Genomic DNA, 19,090 nt, shown 5'->3' on the forward strand with positions numbered 1-19,090 from the left:
GATTGCCATGGTAACCCTCCACCAATGAACCATTCTGTCGTCAATAGTGGTCATCTCCTCCAATCAGCAAAGATCTTCTTGTCTGTGCTTCAGCTGACAACGGCCAATCAACCCAGGTCTAACAACATAAATCCACAGAAGCCAGCCCAAGACCGACCGAAAACACGCGCAGGGCACGTCACATGCAAGCGGTCACATGACATGGTCGCATGGACTTACGGTGGATGCCGCGTCCCTTCAGACCACACACACAGGCTCCAGATCCTCTAAGGGTATTCGCCGGATCTCTATACAATCCTGAGACACAGTCTGTGCCCACCACCTCCCATGAATCTACTGAGATTTCACAATCCTGGGGGTCTGCCTGGTGTCGACCATATCTTACTACTGTGACTGAGGAAGGTCCGAATGTTAGGACCGAAACGTATCTGTTGTTTAACGTGGACACAATTAAACCACTAACAAAAGTTAAGTTAGAGTACCGAGTTTTTTACTACATGACCGCAGCACAGACGCAACCCACAACGCACGCGCCAGCCGAGCAGGGCCGTCACTCACAGCAGCGTAAGGCCCCGATGTGACCACGTGAAAGAAAGGGAGGAGCCAAGGCAGAGCATCGCCCCGACCACACCCCCCATCACATGACACAGCAAACCCACGCCCGCATAGAGGACCGAGGCTCAGCCAACTCCATGGCAACTAACGTATCTATGGGTATACAAACATATAAGCATAACCTGTGCACACGATTTGGCACACAGGGGGAAGAAGAAGGGAAATGGTAGCAACTCCAAATATGTAAAGAAATCAATCCAATGACTTCTAAATCTCCCTGGATGACAAATCCAAAGTGCACTGTAAAAGAAAAAGAAAAAAAGAAGAAAAAAAGAAAAAGTATTAATTTAAGACACTTAAAAACAATTATACGGAATCAAACGCCATCTATATTCAGAAGAGTCAGGAGATACATAATTGTACATTATATTCAATATTTAACCCTTTCCAATATAGATATCCATCTCAACTCTTTTTGTTTCAATTGCTGTACCCTATTACCTCCCCTTCTCAATACAGGGACCCCATCGATCACTCTAAATCTGAGTTGATTGACAGAGTGTCTGCATGCATCAAAATGTTTAGGGACTGGTAGTTCAAGCAATTTGGTCCTGATGGTGCTCTTATGTTTGCTTATACGTGCTCTGATCTCCATAGTAGTTTCCCCTACATACATAAGTCCACAGGGACATACTATCACATAGATAACGAAACTCGAAGAGCATGTATAGCGTTCTCTTATCAAGAATTTTTTTACAATCTGAGGGTGATAAAAACCATCCCCCTTTAACATATTACTACAGCACGCACAATTGAGACAAGGAAAGTTGCCCATCCTAGGTGGACAAAGAGTCCGCTGGAGGGGGGCATGGCTAGCAACTGAAGGAGCAGGACACACTCTCCATGAGCTCCTCTGTTGGAAATTATAATCTGACTAATCCGAGAGTTTTGCAGACCCATCCACACAACTGGAAGGCACCATATATCTGCCTCTGAACTCTAGATACATTTGTCGTTCATTTTGGTCGCATATCTGCGTTCCAGACACATAGGAACTCTGAGGCCTGCAGGCAGGCCTGAAGCCTGACTGAAGAAAATACAGCCCGCCAATTGTCCACAGACCTGTCGCATCTCTCCCTTCTACAAAGGGGAGATCGGGTTGAGGAGAACTGCGGAGAGACTCGCACCTTACTGCTGGACATCCGGCGATTTTCATTGGGGGAGATCGACTGCCGGTGAGGAGTCCTGCGAAAGGCGAGTGGACCGCAGATCCATCAGGGACGTTTCCCGCCCAATTCCCCCCTCCCCTTACCTACAGCAGAGCCGCGGCCTCAGCTTGCACGGTGCAGTGCGGAACGGCGCCTGAGTGTGGAAGAATCCACCTAGCACCTGCTGGCCGAACGCCCCGGAGGGGCCTCCCTAAAGTGGCATCTACATTCCCGACGCGTCGCCGACCGCTGGGATCTCCACCGCGATCATCAGCGGGAGACCGACATCGGTGTGAAGCTCACCTAGCAGACCGGAGTAGAAGAGCGCCGATTGCAGCAGCTGCTCCTCCGGACCTGGTGCCACATCACTTGCGGTAAGAAGAACTGTGCTTTGAGGATCCGGTGTCTTCCTAACAAGTAGGTCCCCCATAAACAAGGAACGCACCCGATTCTCCCTGGAGAGAGAGGTTACAGCGCCGGAGATAAGTGCTGTGGGGCCCGGTACCTAGAGCTGCCTGGGAAGGAACTGGAATTAGTTAGATAGGGGACACTCGCCTCTTTTATTAAACAACAACGGAGGGGGTCACCAGGGAATTGGCGATCTGCGCACCCAAATTGGCGCCATTTCCAACTAAAGGTACAAATACTGAAGCTGTATTAAAGACCTAAGCTTAAGTGGAAATAGCTTAATCCTCTAAACCCCCGCCACCATAAAGACTCGATAACATAGACTTTATAATCTATGCACCTGTGAGTCTCCTTAGTCTTCTCAGTATATCATTAGAACCTAGAAAAATTAACCAATCTTTGATAGTGGAAGATTTCAAACTGCTGGATTGCAGATACGTGGCCCTGCGCTGACACCTAATGGCCACTTAAAGGAACTGTTATCTTCCTATCTTCAGAACACTACAAAAGTCCTCTGAGACCTATAACTGTGACCACATTAATAGACCTGGCATCCTCATTACCTTGCTAAAACTCTGATAAGATGAAACTATAATTTCCACCTTAGTCAGCTAGAGGAGGAATTAGGAGCCAATTCATAAATCAACATATTGGTCCATTCCTTAAAATCTGTGCCAATCTCAAATATATGTGTACGTCAGAGTGGAGTTAAGCTCCTCCAGGACAATTTTGAGGGGCTTTGATCATTAGATTGTCCTGCCATAGTGTTCTGTGCGGCGGTTCCTGGCCAGAATAGTAGTGAACCTCTGCCCATACAGCACTTCCACGGGCACAACAGCTCTAGCCCTGACGGCTCTCCAGACATTATTGACACTTCATTATCAGGTGGCACGGACTGTGGTGCTCTAATCCTAGGCCTCTCTGAGGCCACTCTAATGGCCTGAACTCAGCTCCCCCCAATCCCAGTAAGGGACAACGCACAGTATGCATCATCCTCGACTCCACTTCTTCAAGCTGGTCATATAAATCCGTGGTTCTCCATCTTCTCCAACCGCTCCCATGACTAAGCAGCGCAAAAATAATCCTAGGTATGCTAGCAATAGATTCCAGGCGCTGACTGATCTAGAGGACAATATGCCTTCAGGACCTCTTTCCCAGTCCGAATCCTCCAACTCCTCCATAATAGACGGAGCAGAGTCCGAAACAATCCCAGCCTCTACCACCAGGACTCCGAGTACCCCTGCTCCGGATCATAATGCTCTACTTTCTCAATTTCAGTCTATTTTACGTACGGAACTATCCAAAATGTCTGACAAACTGACTAAAGACTTAACGAAGGAGATTAGGGAGCTGGGATCTCGTACTTCAGACTTGGAGGACAAAATGGACTCGTCTCTCGCCACCATGGCTACCCATGAAAAAGACATAGAGGCGCTTCATGAGGAGATTTTTACCCTCAATAATAAGCTCGAGGACTTTGAGAACCGTGCTCGTAGAGGCAATATTAGAATTAGAGGCCTGCCAGAAACCATCACAGACCTTCAATCTACAGCTACAGCCCTGTTCCAGGAACTCATACCAGGCATTTCCATCGAACACCTTGAGATGGACCGTATTCACAGAGCCTTAACCAGGAAAAACTCCAAAGGCCCCCCGAGAGACATAATCTTAAAGCTACATTATTATAAAACTAAAGATCAACTTCTCCAAGCCGCTAGAAATTCTACTTCTTTGGTTTTCCAGGGGCACTCCTATGAGCTGTTCCCGGACCTGGCCCCCACTACTATCGCAAAAAGACGGGCAATGAGACCATATTTGGAAGTTTTACGCTCCAAAAACATTAAGTATCGCTGGGGATTCCCTTTTAAGCTGATGTTCACCCACGGAGAGATGGTCCATACGGTCCTTTCCCCCAGAAGGAGCAAGCCGCTGCCTCACCAAGTTGCAGCTTATGAATCCCCCCTCGCCTGCCTCACTGCCATCATCGTCAATGCCACGGTCGAGGGACAGATGACCTGAACCACAGGTCTCACCGGACCCCCCTTGAGATCCAGCGATTACCATAGCTCTACATGGAGCTTGGATACATACCTAGACAATTCACACTTGCAGCCTTAGAACCCTTCAGTATCAATATTACTTTTTTTCCCTTTTATTTTCTTGCCTGTTTTATAGCGGACAGTTGGTGTTAATAATATTGATGAGTCTTAGTGTCTCTTCACTTTACAGTTTAAGATTGTTTTACAGTTTCCTTCTAGGACTCTTCGGTGCTAGGCCCTCACTGGCCACCTAACTGGAATTCGGTTCCGAATTGTTATTTCACCAGCTATGAATGCCTGAGAGGGTCTCTTTTTCTTGCAATGCTCTGTTGTATTATTTGTATTATATTTGTATTTTCAGGTTATCGATATTGACTATACACCATGTATTGTTTTGGTGAGCTGTTGTGGCTGCAGGGTCTCCCTTCACAGCCACCCCCACAGGTCTGGCATAGTTGACAACACACATGTAGTCCTGATATACTGCTAGGCCTTATTGGTGTGTCACATACCCAGCTTTCCCCCACCTACCCCCCCCCTTCCTATACACCTAATTATTAGGTTTACTCTAAATTGCGTTGTCCCTGAACTGTCCTTATGCCCCTACAGTGTCCTTATACACTGCCGCTCAGCACGTTGTGCTTAGCCAATGTTATGGTTTCCCTTGTTACCCTTATATCCCTGTTGTATCCAACTCTCCTTACTTGTGCTGTCCCGACTACACAATCCTCACCCCCCATCTTCCACCCGAGTAAAGGCAACCTACCTCGCTTGAGTCAGGAAGACTTCCTCACTTCCAACCCGAAAACACGAGCGATAGCTAACATAGGCGATCCCCATATCTCTTTACCATGCCGTTAACGATCATTTCACACAACGTACGAGGCTTGAACTCTCCACACAAACGTACCAAGGCCTTTCGCTATTATAGGTCTCAAAAGGCTGACGTAGTCTGTCTTCAAGAGACACACTTCTCCACCAGTTCTTATCCAAAGTTCTTGTCCGCTTCCTACCCATTATATTATTTAGCCACCGCCCCTAATAAAACTAAAGGTGTGGCCATTTGTTTTAAGAGGTCCGTTCCCTTCGTCTTTAAATCCTTAGTAGCTGATAAGGAAGGGCGTTATTTGATAGTTACAGGCAATATTTCTGACGAACTGGTCACCATCGTCTCATACTATGCCCCTAACACCCATCAAACCGCCTTTTTCTCTAAATTATGTGAATTAATCACCGAGCATGCCCAGGGAGCCACGATACTTTGCGGTGACTCTAACTGTATGCTCAAACCCCACTTGGATAGGTCAATTACTGCACAATCCCTTACTATCCCATCACCACTCCCGTCGACGGACTCGCCTTCCCTTAATAAACTCCTTTCCCAATACCAGTGGGTAGACCTGTGGAGGGACTTGCACCCCTCTCAAAGGGATTATACGTATTTTTCCCCGCGACACCTAGTCCACACTAGAATAGACCACATATTTGCCCATCCATCCTTCATCCCTAACATCTCTAACATTTCCATCCTTTCCACCCCATGGTCTGACCACTCCCCAATCCTGCTTATATGTTCCGCGCTGCACCCTAAACCATATTCATTTAATTGGACCCTGAATGATTCTCTGCTCTCCTACCCTGAGATCGCTTTAAAATTAAAAGGCCACCTAGAAGAATACTTTTCTCTCAATCTTCAGTCAGCCTCTTCTCTGATTTCTTTGTGGGAAGCGCACAAGGCAGTATTGAGAGGCCTGTGTATCCAAGTAGCCTCCCGTAGGAGGAAAGAGAGACTTGCGAGAGAGGCTGAATTGGAAGATAGGGTATCAGTGCTTGAGACTTAATTGAAAAATTTGCCTTCCCCGGACATATACAGAAATCTCACCCACGCCCGAACTGAGCTTGACCTCTGTCTATCTGAAAACGCTGACCGAGCCTTACGCTGGTCCCAACAACGGTTTTATGCCCTCAATAATAAAAATAATTCTAACCTAGCGCGACGGCTAAAATGTTTACCTCAACCCCGTCCCCCAGTAAGACTACGTACTCCTTCAGGAATCACATCCAACCCACTGAAGATCACTCAATTGTTCCAACAGAAATTAATACAACTATATAGTGCCACTTCAACCGTCGATTCCAGTGAGCTAGATGCCTTTTTGGACTCTGTCCCACTCCCGGCGTTGGGACCAGGTCTGATTGACCTGTTAAACCAACCTATTTCTTCCAACGATATAGAGTTAGCTATTCGGCAATTGAAAGTCAATAAAAAACCCGGCCCGGACGGTTTTACAGCCTTATACTATAAAAAATATGCCCCACTCTTGATACCCCACCTTACTAATTATTTTATTTCTTTGAGAGACGGAAATAAACCCGGTGAAGCATCGTTGATAGCAGCTGTGTCTATGATACCTAAGCCTAATTCCGATCAGTTAGCATGGTCCAACTACAGACCAATATCTCTAATTAACACAGACCTTAAAATATTAGCTAAAATTTTATCTCAACGGTTAAACTCAGGGCTGGGGACCATAATACATAGAGATCAGGTGGGTTTTGTTCCCAATAGACAAGCATCAGATAACATAAGACGAGTCTCTCACCTGCTGCATCATTGCAGACAGCGCAATTTACCAAGCATGTTATTATCGCTTGATATTAAAAAAGCCTTTGACTCCGTTTCTTGGCCTTATCTGTTTGCGGTCTTGCGGAAATGGGGTTTCCCTCCTTGCTTTCTTACAATGATTCAGGCCCTTTATAGCTCCCCTTCTGCATATATTAGATACAACGGCTTCTCCTCCCCACGCTTCCCTATTCAAAGAGGCACTCGCCAAGGCTGTCCCTTATCACCCATATTATTTCTTTTAGCCTTTGAACCCTTGGCAATACACATTCGACTCAATTCATCCATCCAGGGAGCCACTATAGCATCAGTTCCCCATAAACTCTTCCTTTTTGCTGACGACATGCTGCTCCTCTTAACATCACCTCGTTCATCCCTCCCAGCTCTACTGCAAACTCTTAATAACTTTGAGCGCATTTCGGGTTTACAAATTAATCCCTCTAAGTCCTACGCTATGAATATCAATCTCCCCTCTTCTGTCACCACATTGTTAAAGCAAGAATTCTCATTTCAGTGGACCTCTAACCTTTTGGACTACTTAGGAGTGAAACTTACTTCGGAATACGGTTCGCTATACGCAGCTAACTACCCTCATATGCTCCGTAAAATCCGCCTAATACTCCAGTCATGGGGTAAACTTCATCTTTCTTGGCTCGGCAGAATACGCGCACTAAAGATGATTATTCTCCCTAAACTACTTTATCTATTCCGGGTCCTCCCGGTCTCGGTCCCCACACAATATCTTAAAATAGCCCAACGAGCAATTAATTCTTTTGTTTGGAAGGGGGGTCTCCCTAGGGTTAATAGAGCCACCCTTTACCGCCATCGTCTAAAAGGGGGATTGGGGGTTCCAAACCTTTCGAAATACTATCAAGCAGCTCAACTAGGTCAATTGACGTTGTACCACGCCTACTCCGAACCCCCCCTGTGGCTAGCTTTAGAAGCCTCGGAACTTCACTCAAGTACCCTTGATACGATACTCTGGACTCTCCCAGTAAACCGGAGAGAAATTACTAATCCCATCATGGTTCATTCTCTCAGAATCTGGGATTCAATAAAATACTCCTCACACTTAATTTCACCATTTTTGCCCTTGGCCCCCCTGTGGGGTAATGCCCAGTTCCCTCCGGGAAGAGATTCCCTTAGGGACTTCCGATTATGGGTAGCTGCGGGAATAACGAGAGTTCATCACCTCTTTAACGTAGATGGAATTATCCCATTTTCTGTATTGAGTGAGAAATACCATCTCCCATCGAGAGAAATATTTCGATACCTGCAACTTAAAAATTTTGTTCAATCCTTACTAAGAAACTCAGCTCCCCCTTATTCTTTCACCCCCTTTGAACAGAGATGCCGCCAAAACCCATATGCCCCAGGTATCATATCCCTTCTTTATTCACATATCAATTCCCCAACCCAGAGGAGTTCCCTGGGTTATACCGTTCGCTGGGAGTCTGACATAGGTTCAACACTGACAGACTTGGAGTGGACCCAAATTTGGTCTTCGTCCACCGGGGGTTTGCTCAATACCCTCATGTTGGAGACTAACTACAAAGTATTAACCAGATGGTACCTGACCCCTGCCAGAGTAGCAAAGGCTGTGGCTAACTATTCCCCAAACTGCTTTCGGAAATGTAATTCCATAGGAGATATGCTTCATATCTGGTGGCTATGCCCAATAGTTCGAAGGTTCTGGACCAGAGTTTATTTCTTGATTCTTTCAGTTACGAATATTAACCTTAAGAAAAACCCCTGGGAAGCTTTATTAAACAAGCGTATTTCTAATATTCCTAGATATTCCCGGGCCCTTATTACATTTATATTTTTAGCAGCTAAACAAACTATAGCCTCGGCATGGAAAAAACCAGGCTTGGACTTATCGGGAGTTAAATCTCGCCTATCCTGGTATATGGTAAATGAAAAATTAACTGCTATACTAACTGACAGAGTCGACAGATTTGAACTTATTTGGCTCCCCTGGGCAGAATATGCAAGCCACACCCCTTTTGCAGATCCGGTACCCCGACTGTCTAACCTTAGTCCTCAGGCGCCTGACTAAACTACCCAAACGGATACAGATTTACTATAATCCCTTCTCGGGTCCCCCTCTCCCTCCCCCCCCCTCCCTGATCCCTGGTCCCACATTCTATGTTTGTCTTTGTCTTTGTTGTTACACTCGTCCTTCGTTATGACTTGTGCTACGTTTATTGCTGGTATTGGAACATAAGCGAAGGACTGTTATACTTTTTATGATGCAATGTACTATTGGATAACGTTAAAGTACCTTCCCTTCCTGTACCATTTATTTTTGCAAACTTCAATAAAAATTTATTGCTTACAAAAAAGAGTCCGTTGGAGGACAACCTTCTTTGTGCCCACATCCGACCTTACCAGTTTATCCTTCAGGTTACGCCCCCGCCTATAAGACAAAATAGGACGTGAGTGAAAATCCTGAATTTGCGGCAAACTCTTGTTCAAAAAACCCCAATGTTTATTCAAAATGTTCGCAATTCCACTACTCGCTGGACAATATGTAGAGACAAAAGGGACATGTCTTTCTTTAACCCTATTTCTCTGAGTTTGTAGTTCCCCATCCGTTAATTTAGTCACTTGATTTTTCTGGCTCATAACCCTCTTTCTAGGGTAACCCCTCGAAATAAATTTATTGCACATTTCGTCTAGCCTGACATCACACAAATTTTCATCAGAGACAATCCGTCGTACCCGTAGCAGCTGACTCCAAGGAAGCGAGTCCATCATCCTCCTTGGATGATAACTATCATATACTCCAGAAGACTATTTCTATCGGTCACCTTTGTAAATAAATCTGTACACAATCTATCATCCTGCTTATAAACCATGGTATCAAGGAATTGTATCCTGTCCATGGAATGTGTGACAGTGAATTTCAACTGTGGATGTATATTATTCAATTCAGAAAGGAAATCGAAAAGATCACTCTGGGTTCCTTCCCATATACAGAAAATGTCGTCGATGTAGCGCCACCAGTACCGCATTACCACTTCCGGTTTCCGTACACTTGCATTTCCGGTGCGGGTGCTTTTTAAACACTGTGTGCACACACTTACAATGCCCCCTGATGAAGGTGTGATCGCCGAAACGCGCGTTGGGGCGGAGGCGCGTCCCCTGGATTCCCTGTCCTCTGTGCGGTGGGTACTCTGGCAGCTATATGCTTTCTATATGCTCCTAGTGGATGTGAGTGGATCAGTGCCTTGCATGTGGCCGTATTATGGTATTTATATTCCCATCATCCTGGCATGTTGTTGGCTTGAGATGGCTGTCCGCAGTGTAGTGTCCTACATGGCTATCTTACATATATCTCTATTTTGCTTTTTGTATATTTAGTTTTTATTTATTGTTTTTCTCTTCTGCTAATTTTTTCATATAGCCAATTTTTTCATATAGCCAATATATTTATATTACAATTAATTACCTCAGGGGACAGTTTCTCCTGGGTACGCGCCCCCTGCTATTTATTCAGCATTGCCTTTGTAGTGTCACTATTTTCTCTCCCTTCACTTGGTTTTTATTACCATCAATAAAGTTTGTATATTTTTGCATTATATCTTGTTGGACCATTTATCATCGTTCGTTTTGTATTCGTTATGGCACCAGAAGGTGGAAGAGTACACAGATTGGTCCTCAAGTACCGCCATGTAGATGTTGGCATAAGTGGGGGCCACATTGGACCCCATGGCGGTACCCCTTAGCTGTAGGTAAAAATCATCCCCAAAGAGGATGCATCCTGGTCATTTGAGTGCTGTCGGTTGTTGCTTTTTCTATATGTGCTTGGGATCCTAACCAGCGTGCACCTGTTGTTTGGCTATGGAGCCTTTCATTAATCCAGAGGTGGGTGAACTGGATACTGCCACAACTTTCTCTTATACGGATGAGGACGCCATACGGATTCTGGCCGGTACCTCTATAGACAATGCTTTTCTTAATAAACCTACTGCTGATATGCTCCGTAAGAAGTATGAGAGCGAGAAAAGGAGGTTGATTTCTTTTGAGTTACATGTGACAACACTCATTGAATACTACAAAGCACATAGGATACCTCGGGGGCTACGCCCACATTTACGTCCAACCCTGTTGGCTGATAATGCACAATTTTGTAATAGATTTGAGTCTATTACCAACAAGTTTTCGTTTGATCTAATGCTCCTGAATATTGAATTTATTCGTGTGGAAATGGAGCAGATTAAGACTGTTGTGGTTGATTTAGAGCAACAACTGACTAGCCTCATGACAGTACAGGAGTTGGACTCTTATAAAATTCGTTTGGATGAAAATCTGTTTAAATTCCGTAGTGACATTGAGAAGACCAAGAAATCTAAATGGTTTCGTGATATGGAGGACTATAGATCGGGTCGAGTGTTTTCTTGGCATGCTGGTGCACAATCATCCTTTAATAGGAGATTTAGATTTCAACAATCAAGGAGGAGGAAAAGACCATATGATAAAGATGCACAGAAGTTTGGTTTTACCACGGCAGATTCTGATTCTACTGACGACTAATTTGGGAGCTGCATCTTCTTCCTCTAGTTTTTTAGGAACCAAGAAAACAGGTATTTCAGCAACAAAAGAAGGACCAGGAGAGGCGGTAGGAAGCACAAGATATGGAGGCACGAATCGGGAACGGAGGAAGGTCCACAAGTCACCAATGAGGACTCGGAATATGGACGAACGGCGGAAAGCGAACTGAACCGCAATGATTTGGTGGTAAATATATCATCAGTGGAGCTGTCGGAAATTGATTATGCTGTGTTATCTAAAGGGCTTACATTCTGCCCAAGAAATTGTCCTGATTGGTTTTAGATAGAATGTGACATATATGCCTTCTTTAGACGATTGCGACTTGCTGTATTTTTTTCAGAAAAACAGATTGTTGAAGGTTATGATAGGGTTGATATGGATAGTTTTACCCTGAAAGGGGCGGGCCTATTTAATAAGAGTTCTTTTCAACCCCCTGTTAAAAAACATTTCGTTGAGTCTTACATTGAGTTGGTGGAAAGAGATATGAAAGTGCTAAAGGATAGATTCCGGAATACATGTTTCAACAATCTTTCTAGGATTGAGAGACAGTCGCTTGATAGATTGGCAGATAATGCTGAACTTACGATTAAACCGGCCGATAAAGGCGGTGCGGTTGTGATTATGGACACTGTAAAATATGAGGCAGAAATCTTTGGACAACTGGCTGACACTGCTGTGTATATGAAATTGACAAGTAATCCAACTGCTCGGTTTCAGAGGGAGTTACAGCTCCTGATCGAGGACTCCTTGACTAATGGACTCATCGATCAGAAGCTGTCAGAATTTCTTTTTGTGGATGCACCTATTACTCCAGTTCTGTATACTTTGCCGAAGATCCACAAGAATCTATATAGCCCCCCAGGGTGACCTATTGTGTCGGGGAGAGGCTCTATGTGTCATAAAATAGCGATCTTTCTTGATAAAATTTTACGTCGCTTTGCTACATCTGCCCGGTCTTATACCCTGTGGATATCAGGGTGGGTAGTTCTACCATCTTGGTATCCTTTGATGTTTCCCTTTATACCTCAAATCGAACACGAGAAGGGATTGCATGCCGTCGATGTGGCGCTATCAGGCTCTGACGTGGCCCCAGCATGTGCACAGTTGGTCCTCACCCTGCTGGGGTTCATCCTCAGGAGGAATTTTTTCCTCTTTGGGGATGATTTTTACCTACAGCTAAGGGGTAGGGTACCGCCATGGGGTCCAATGTGGCCCCCACTTATGCCAACATCTACATGGCGGTACTTGAGGACCAATCTGTTTATTCTTCCACCTTCTGGTGCCATGTCCGGGCCTGGTGGCGCTACATCGACGACATTTTCTGTATATGGGACGGAACCCAGAGTGATCTTTTCGATTTCCTTTCTGAATTGAATAATATACATCCACAGTTGAAATTCACTGTCACACATTCCATGGACAGGATACAATTCCTTGATATCATGGTTTATAAGCAGGATGATAGATTGTGTACAGATTTATTTACAAAGGTGACCGCTGGAGTATGGTAGTTATCATCCAAGGAGGATGATGGACTCGCTTCCTTGGAGTCAGCTGCTACGGGTACGACGGATTGTCTCTGATGAAAATTTGTGTGATGTCAGGCTAGACGAAATGTGCAATAAATTTATTTTGAGGGGTTACCCTAGAAAGAGGGTTATGAGCCAGAAAAATCAAGTGACTAAAATAACGGATGGGGAACTACAAACTCAGAGAAATAGGGTTAAAGAAAGACGTGTCCCTTTTGTCTCTACATATTGTCCAGCGAGTAGTGGAATTGCGAACATTTTGAATAAATATTGGGGTTTTTGAACAAGAGTTTGCCGCAAATTCAGGATTTTCACTCACGTCCTATTTTGTCTTATAGGCGGGGGCGTAACCTGAAGGATAAACTGGTAAGGTCGGATGTGGGCACAAAGAAGGTTGTCCTCCAGCGGACTCTTTGTCCACCTAGGATGGGCAACTTTCCTTGTCTCAATTGTGCGTGCTGTAGTAATATGTTAAAGGGGGATGGTTTTTATCACCCTCAGACCGGAAAAAAATTCTTGATAAGAGAACGCTATACATGCTCTTCGAGTTTCGTTATCTATGTGATAGTATGTCCCTGTGGACTTCTGTATGTAGGGGAAACTTCTATGGAGATCAGAGCACGTATAAGCAAACATAAGAGCACCATCAGGACCAAATTGCTTGAACTACCAGTCCCTAAACATTTTGATGCATGCAGACACTCTGTCAATCAACTCAGATTTAGAGTGATCGATGGGGTCCCTGTATTGAGAAGGGGAGGTAATAGGGTACAGCAATTGAAACAAAAAGAGTTGAGATGGATATCTATACTGGAAACTTTGCAACCGAAAGGGTTAAATATTGAATATAATCTACAATTATGTATCTCCTGACTCTTCTGAATATAGATGGCGTTTGATTCCGTATAATTGTTTTTAAGTGTCTTAAATTAATACTTTTTCTTTTTTTCTTCTTTTTTCTTTTTCTTTTACAGTGCACTTTGGATTTGTCATCCAGGGAGATTTAGAAGTCATTGGATTGATTTCTTTACATATTTGGAGTTGCTACCATTTCCCTTCTTCTTCCCCGTGTGCCAAATCGTGTGCACAGGTTAAGCTTATATGTTTGTATACCCATAGATACGTTAGTTGCCATGGAGTTGGCTGAGCCTCGGTCCTCTATGCGAGCGTGGGTTTGCTGTGTCATGTGATGGGGGGTGTGGTCGGGGTGATGCTCTGCCTTGGCTCCTCCCTTTCTTTCACGTGGTCACATCGGGGCCTTACGCTGCTGTGTGACCAACAGCCCTGCTCGGCTGGCGCGTGCGTTGTGGGTTGCGTCTGTGCTGCGGTCATGTGACCGCATGCACGTGAAGTGCCCTGCGCGCGTGCGCTGTAGGGTACGTCTGTGCTGCGGTCATGTGACCGCTTGCATGTGACGTGCCCTGCGCGTGTTTTCGGACGGTCTTGGGCTGGCTTCTGTGGATTTATGTTGTTAGACCTGGGTTGATTGGCCGTTGTCGGCTGAAGCACAGACAAGAAGATCTTTGCTGATTGGAGGAGATGACCACTATTGACGACAGAATGGTTCATTGGTGGAGGGTTACCATGGCAATCACATGATTGCGGTAGAATTACAGCACTCCCTGTGTTTTGTATATGATTTGGGGTATTATGTGAATGTGGCACTTTTATATTGTACATATTTTAAGATGAAATGGTGTGATCTATGTATTTTTTATTTTTCGACATTATAAAATAAAGGCCGCCCCTTGCTGGTGATTGGTGCTGGTTTTGGCTCCACACTATTTAAGGTGGCCATGTAGACTATGTTTGTATGCTTGACAAAGGCCATGTGGCCGAAACGTTGTATTATATGATGGCAGAATAAAGACTTTTTCCTGATACATCTTTCACCTGGAAGGGATGCTGCTTCTTTTTCTACAGAGGGGAGATATGTGTCACTGCGCTTAACGGCATCAGTAGTGTGAAACCAGAGCATTTTTCTCCAGCACACTACGTGTTGTGAGGGTTAAGTTGCATAAACAGGGCTGATTTTATGTGGACCTTCACAGAGTGGGTGGGAGAAGGTCCATTTTATCTCCCCTGACAGAACTGCATGAGGTCATGATCATGTGATCAATCACATGATGGGGAAGTTACAGGCTTGGGGTGAAATAACCGAGCTCTGCAGACAGTCTGGGCTCAGCTGGAGAGAGGACTCCAGAGGCTTTGTGGCTCGTCGAGAACAGACTGAACCTGTCCTGCTCCAGAGCGGGGGGCCACACGCAACATATGGACTGTGCTGCAGCATTTTATTTTATTTTATCGTTTCGTTCCTGTTTTAGCCAAGAAGGCTGAGTTTGTTTTCCCCACAAGTTGGTTTATGCTGCCTTACAATACATCAACGATGATTTAAAGAGACGGTGTTCCCATTTTTCCTACCTCAGTGTGCCACCACGTGAGTGAACTACCACAACATCATAAAACCTCTTTCACACGTTCATGTCTCCGGTATGTGTGATGACAGTTTTCACACGTACCGGAGACACGTACACATGTACACCCATTCAAATGAATGGGTCTGTGCACGTCAGTGTGTTTCCATGGACCGTGTGTCCCGCACGTAGTCATGTCCGTTTTTTACCGTCAGCACGGACGGCAAAACGTACTGCACACGTGCACATGGAGAACATACATTGATGTCCTCCGTGCGACACGCATCAGAGAAGAAGAGCTACAGTAAGCGCTGTTTCCCGGCGGCAGGTGCTGAAGACGGCTCTCATCATTCTCCCCTGCTCTGCCGGCGGTCGGTGCCGCTAATAACAGTGACAGCAGGAGCGGATGATCAGGGTATTCATCACCTGCCGCCTGCAATATATCAAAATAAATGAATGAAAACCCCGGTGTGGGTTCCCCCTATTTTCTATCATATTTTTATCTCTATCTCTATTGGATGTGTCGGATGATGGGAGTAAGAGTCCCAAAAGCCCCCACCTGCTGTCATCGTTCAGACTTTAATATAACTCATCATTCTCTTCTGCTCCTGACGATCGCCGGCAGACCAGGGGAGAACGATGAGAGCAGTCTTCAGCACCCGCCACCGAGGAAACAGTGCTTACAGTAGCGCTTCTTCCCAGGCGGCCGTCTGTGTGGTACTGAGGCGGTACCCGGTTGCCACACGTGTGCCGCAAGTATTACAGACACGGACACATATCTCCGGTATTGGTTTTTCCGGGATCGGAAATAATCGGAAGTGTGAAAGTCGCCTAAGGGAGATCTCATGACACCTTCTCTCCATCTACCTGATGATCCTGAGGAACATTGGAATCTTCTTGTTTACAGTCCTGTGGAAGAAGAGGACGGGGAATTCTCTCTGGTGTTGTCCTCGTACTGGATAGATCTGGAGGAAACACATACAGGGAATGAATTAATTCTTTACATACAGATAATTATAGGCCGTGTGTATTTAGTCCTGTCTATTACCTGGTGATGTGAGGGGCTGGGGAACCTCCGTCATGACGTCCTTGTACAGATCTTTGTGTCCTTCTAAATACTCCCACTCCTCCATGTAGAAATAGACGGAGACATCCTGACACCTTATAGGAACCTGACACATACAATGATACCGTCATCCCCCCGATCCCTTCATAGCGTTACTGTATAATGTCCCAACATTCCCAGCAGTGTCACCTCTCCAGACAGCAGCTCAATCATATTGTAGATGAGTTCTAGGATCTTCTGGTCATTGTTGTCCTCATGAATCAGGGGGTGAGGTGGAGGCCCCGTGATTGGGCTCAGGGGTCTTCCCCATCCCTCAGACACAGGGTCCTGACAGCACTCACTAGAGGTCTTCTTCACTACTGTGTAATCCTGGTTATGGAGAGACACATTAATAAATCTCACTACAGACATTTCCAGAGTCCTCACCTCTCCATTTCTGTCCATCTGTTATTCCCATAGATAAAAATGATGTAATGTGACGTCATCAGAATCTCTCACCTCTCCAGTAAGCCGGAAGAGGATCTCTAGGGTGAGGTGTATTATCCTCTCCACCATCTTGTCTCTGTCCATATCCATCCTTAATGGGTAATTCAGAAAAATTCTCTTATATAGAAGATCTTCACTGAGAGGATCCGATATTGTAGAGATCTGAATGAGAAGAAGATGAGCCGATGTAACATCATAAGAATCCTGTGTAATAATACAATTACTGGAGATAATAAGGGAAACATATGAGGAGATTTATTATTTTACAGTATTTAGTTTTCTTCTTTACATCTACTAATAAAACCTATATATTTTAGGCCACAGACAACAAGCAGTTTGTTCCTCGGAGTCGGCAGCTGAATACGCTCCTCATAGACTCATCTTCCATAACGCTAATTCTCGTCTCATTTACCGACCCTGGAATCGGCATTAGCAATACTGCAGGAAATATTCAATACACGTGACAGGAGAAATAACGACTTCATGATGAGGACGACATCTTCATCTTCTACTACAGCTCTAGAAACAGATTTGTCCAGAGTCGGTCACTGACTCCATCCCCACCGGCCGTCTATATGAAGGTTTCCCGTCTTCCCCACACTGTAATCTTCTATCACGTTAGATCTCAGCTCTGATTCACACACAGAAGTTTGAGGCTGAAATTCCGTAGTGACATTGAGAAGACCAAGAAATCTAAATGGTTTCGTGATATGGAGGACTGTAGATCGGGTCAAGTGTTTTCTTGGCATGCTGGTGCACAATCATCCTTTAATAGGAGATTTAGATTTCAACAATCAAGGAGGAGGAAAAGACCATATGATAAAGATGAACAGAAGTTTGGTTTTACCACGGCAGATTCTGATTCTACTGACGATTCTAATTTGGGAGCTGCATCTTCTTCCTCTAGTTTTTTAGGAACCAAGAAAACAGGTATTTCAGCAACAAAAGAAGGACCAGGAGAGGCGGTAGGAAGCACTAGAGATGGAGGCACAAATCGGAAACGGAGGAAGGTCCACAAGCCACCAATAAGGACTCGGAATATGGACGAACGGCGGAAAGCGAACTGAACCGCAATGATTTGGTGGTAAATATATCATCAGTGGAGCTGTCGGAAATTGATTATGCTGTGTTATCTAAAGGGCTTACATTCTGCCCGAGAAATTGTCCTGATTGGTTTTAGATAGAATGTGACTTATATGCCTTCTTTAGACGATTGCGACTTGCTGTATTTTTTTCAGAAAAACAGATTGTTGAAGGTTATGATAGGGTTGATATGGATAGTTTTACCCTGAAAGGGGCGGGCCTATTTAATAAGAGTTCTTTTCAACCCCCTGTTAAAAATCATTTCGTTGAGTCTTACATTGAGTTGGTGGAAAGAGATATGAAAGTGCTGAAGGATAGATTCCGGAATACAGGTTTCAACAATCTTTCTAGGATTGAGAGACAGTCGCTTGATAGATTGGCAGATAATGCTGAACTTACGATTAAACCGGCCGATAAAGGCGGTGCGGTTGTGATTATGGACACTGTAAAATATGAGGCAGAAATCTTTGGACAACTGGCTGACACTGCTGTGTATATGAAATTGACAAGTAATCCAACTGCTCGGTTTCAGAGGGAGTTACAGCTCCTGATCGAGGACTCCTTGACTAATGGACTCATCGATCAGAAGCTGTCAGAATTTCTTTTTGTGGATGCACCTATTACTCCAGTTCTGTATACTTTGCCGAAGATCCACAAGAATCTATATAGCCCCCCAGGGTGACCTATTGTGTCGGGGAGAGGCTCTATGTGTCATAAAATAGCGATCTTTCTTGATAAAATTTTACGTCGCTTTGCTACATCTGCCCGGTCTTATACCCTGTGGATATCAGGGTGGGTAGTTCTACCATCTTGGTATCCTTTGATGTTGTTTCCCTTTATACCTCAATCGAACACGAGAAGGGATTGCATGCCGTCGATGTGGCGCTATCAGGCTCTGACGTGGCCCCAGCATGTGCACAGTTGGTCCTCACCCTGCTGGGGTTTATCCTCATGAGGAATTTTTTCCTCTTTGGGGATGATTTTTACCTACAGCTAAGGGGTAGGGTACCGCCATGGGGTCCAATGTGGCCCCCACTTATGCCAACATCTACATGGCGGTACTTGAGGACCAATCTGTGTGCTCTTCTACCTTCTGGTGCCATGTCTGGGCCTGGTGGCGCT

The 19,090-nt window shown here is 45.0% G+C and overlaps 1 protein-coding gene across 2 annotated transcripts in view; it reads right to left on the minus strand.

Annotated features, from left to right (window-relative positions):
• LOC143766680 (uncharacterized) overlaps window positions 1–19,090 on the minus strand; it is a 59,687-nt gene that overhangs the window by 12,318 nt on the left and 28,279 nt on the right. The window contains exons 6-9 of one of the 2 annotated variants that reach the window (XM_077254532.1): window positions 16,898–17,047; window positions 16,589–16,768; window positions 16,382–16,505; window positions 16,201–16,298 (exon numbers count right to left, since the gene is read on the minus strand). The exons of the other annotated variant lie outside the window; for it this stretch is intronic. Of the exons in view, the coding sequence (XP_077110647.1) occupies window positions 16,201–16,298; window positions 16,382–16,505; window positions 16,589–16,768; window positions 16,898–17,047 (552 nt within the window). The remainder of the gene's footprint in view (window positions 1–16,200; window positions 16,299–16,381; window positions 16,506–16,588; window positions 16,769–16,897; window positions 17,048–19,090) is intronic. 2 annotated transcript variants of the gene reach the window in all.

Source organism: Ranitomeya variabilis, chromosome 4 (assembly GCF_051348905.1).
Source record: "Ranitomeya variabilis isolate aRanVar5 chromosome 4, aRanVar5.hap1, whole genome shotgun sequence".
NCBI lineage: Eukaryota > Metazoa > Chordata > Amphibia > Anura > Dendrobatidae > Ranitomeya > Ranitomeya variabilis.